Source organism: Stegastes partitus, unplaced genomic scaffold (assembly GCF_000690725.1).
Source record: "Stegastes partitus isolate 25-593 unplaced genomic scaffold, Stegastes_partitus-1.0.2 Scaffold103, whole genome shotgun sequence".
Lineage (NCBI taxonomy): Eukaryota > Metazoa > Chordata > Actinopteri > Pomacentridae > Stegastes > Stegastes partitus.
In genome coordinates, this window is record NW_007577834.1 from 195401 (window position 1) to 197235 (window position 1835).

General features: G+C 44.2%; 1 protein-coding gene across 1 annotated transcript in view; it reads left to right on the top strand.

Annotated features, from left to right (window-relative positions):
* The first annotated feature begins 1697 nt into the window (after nucleotides 1-1697).
* Nucleotides 1698-1835, top strand: part of LOC103354309 (desmoglein-2-like) — a 20164-nt gene continuing 20026 nt past the window's right edge. The window contains exon 1 of the mRNA XM_008277634.1: nucleotides 1698-1742. Coding sequence (XP_008275856.1) covers nucleotides 1698-1742 — 45 coding nt within the window. The remainder of the gene's footprint in view (nucleotides 1743-1835) is intronic.

Here is a 1835-nt window from a genome sequence, read left to right on the forward strand (position 1 = left end):
AACAAAATCGCAAGTGCAGACTGTCAAACTGTCTTCTGTCAACAGCTCAAACTAATGTTACAATGGAACTGGTTGTTAAGTGTAAGGCCTATTGCAAACATGACATTATTATGCTGGCATGTGTCAGAGTAACCCGTAACAGTGAAGTCATACCACCCCCTCCATTCTCACCCCCACCGCAGACGGCTGCCTTTTCTGAGCCTGGTTCTGTTGGAGTTTTTTTTTTTTTCCTCCTCCCTTTGTGGAGGGGTTTGGTTCCTTCCCACTGCTGCCTACCGTTCGGTCAGAGGAAGTCCAAAGGCATCTTTGGATTGTTAGGTTCTCTGTTTAAACTTGTAAGGTCTTCACCTTACTATGTTAAGCGCTGTGAGACAGCATATGTTGTAAACTGCCCTATATAACTAAAATTTAATTGGATTGAATTGAAATTGAATATTAAATCACTATATGCAGACATCTAGGTCGGTAAAATTAAGTTATGTCTAAGGATTGACTGTGAAGCCTTACTCAAGGCAACACTATACCTGTCACAAAATGCTTTCTTCACAAAACCTGGTATTCCGTGGACTCCACATGCTGCCACCCCTGTTATTAGACGTGCAGGAAACTGTTTCACAACTTGTAGAGCACGGTGATGACAAGTTTGAAGTACTAAAAATGTTCCAGCATTTTTGGGCCAGAGTGTAAGTGTCTTCACCACAGTGAGGGTGTAAGTAAGCCTGATAACGATCCTGATCATTTGAATCCGGATTCAAATGATCAGCTCATCATCAGGCTCTGCAGAAGCCTGATAACGATCCTGATCATTTGAATCCGGTGTGTTGGAAGAGGGAAACATCTAAAACATGCAGGACTGTGGCCCTTGAGGACCAGGATTGGACACCCCTGAACCAGTACAACCCAGCATTCTGTATCCAATCAGGAACATTCATTTCACTTTGATTTTCACATACCCTATATTATAGGACAGTGTGAGGAAGTATAACGTTTAAGAGCTCTAATGTGTAGCAGAAGGATAGGAATAAGTCAATTGTATGTCTCTTTGAGCTGCACTGTTTTTCCAGTTACAGACTAAACAGTTTTCTACTCGGTGGCACCTGAACGCCACGTATTCACTCTCAGTATATTAAATAAATATATAGAGAGTGCATTGAGCGGACAAATTAATATACTACCTTAGTTTTCTACCAGCATTCCTCTCGTGCATCACTTTCTGGAGCAGCATTTTATTTTTTAATTTCTCGTAAACAAATTTTTATATTCCTCACAGCTGTACACGTTAACCACCTGTTCCTGTTGACCTCCGTAGACGGCACGTGACTGGTCTATTTTGTGGGGAAGAAGAGTCACGTGATGTCGTTACATAAGCTCGTGAACAGATTCCCAAGAAGAAAACGTGATAGACAAATAAAGTTAATAACCGTCCTTATACTCATAAATCTCATGACGGTTTTATGTTTTGCGGAGCTGGCTTAGTCGGAGACAAGCACGCCTACGAAAAGTCCAATGTAGGGGAGCGGCCCGGTCTCGAACACCTGTCTCCTCCTCCTCCTCCTCCTCCTCCTCCGTCTCCTCCTCCTGTTCACCTCCACCTCAGCGAGCTCAGCGGCTCTCATCACTCTCCAACACCGGGACTGTGTCGGTTCACTTCGGTCTGCAGACTCTAGTATGCGCTTCGTCCGGACTTTCCGTCAGCCATGATGCGGGTTTCTTCGCCGATGTTCGTGTTGCTGCTGTTTGCGGTGAGTCCAGTCGGTTTCACGGCTCTTTGACCTGTTTTTTTTCTCCCTCATTTCCAAACTTTCTAACCGTCTGAAGCCTCTATGGAGGTCTCA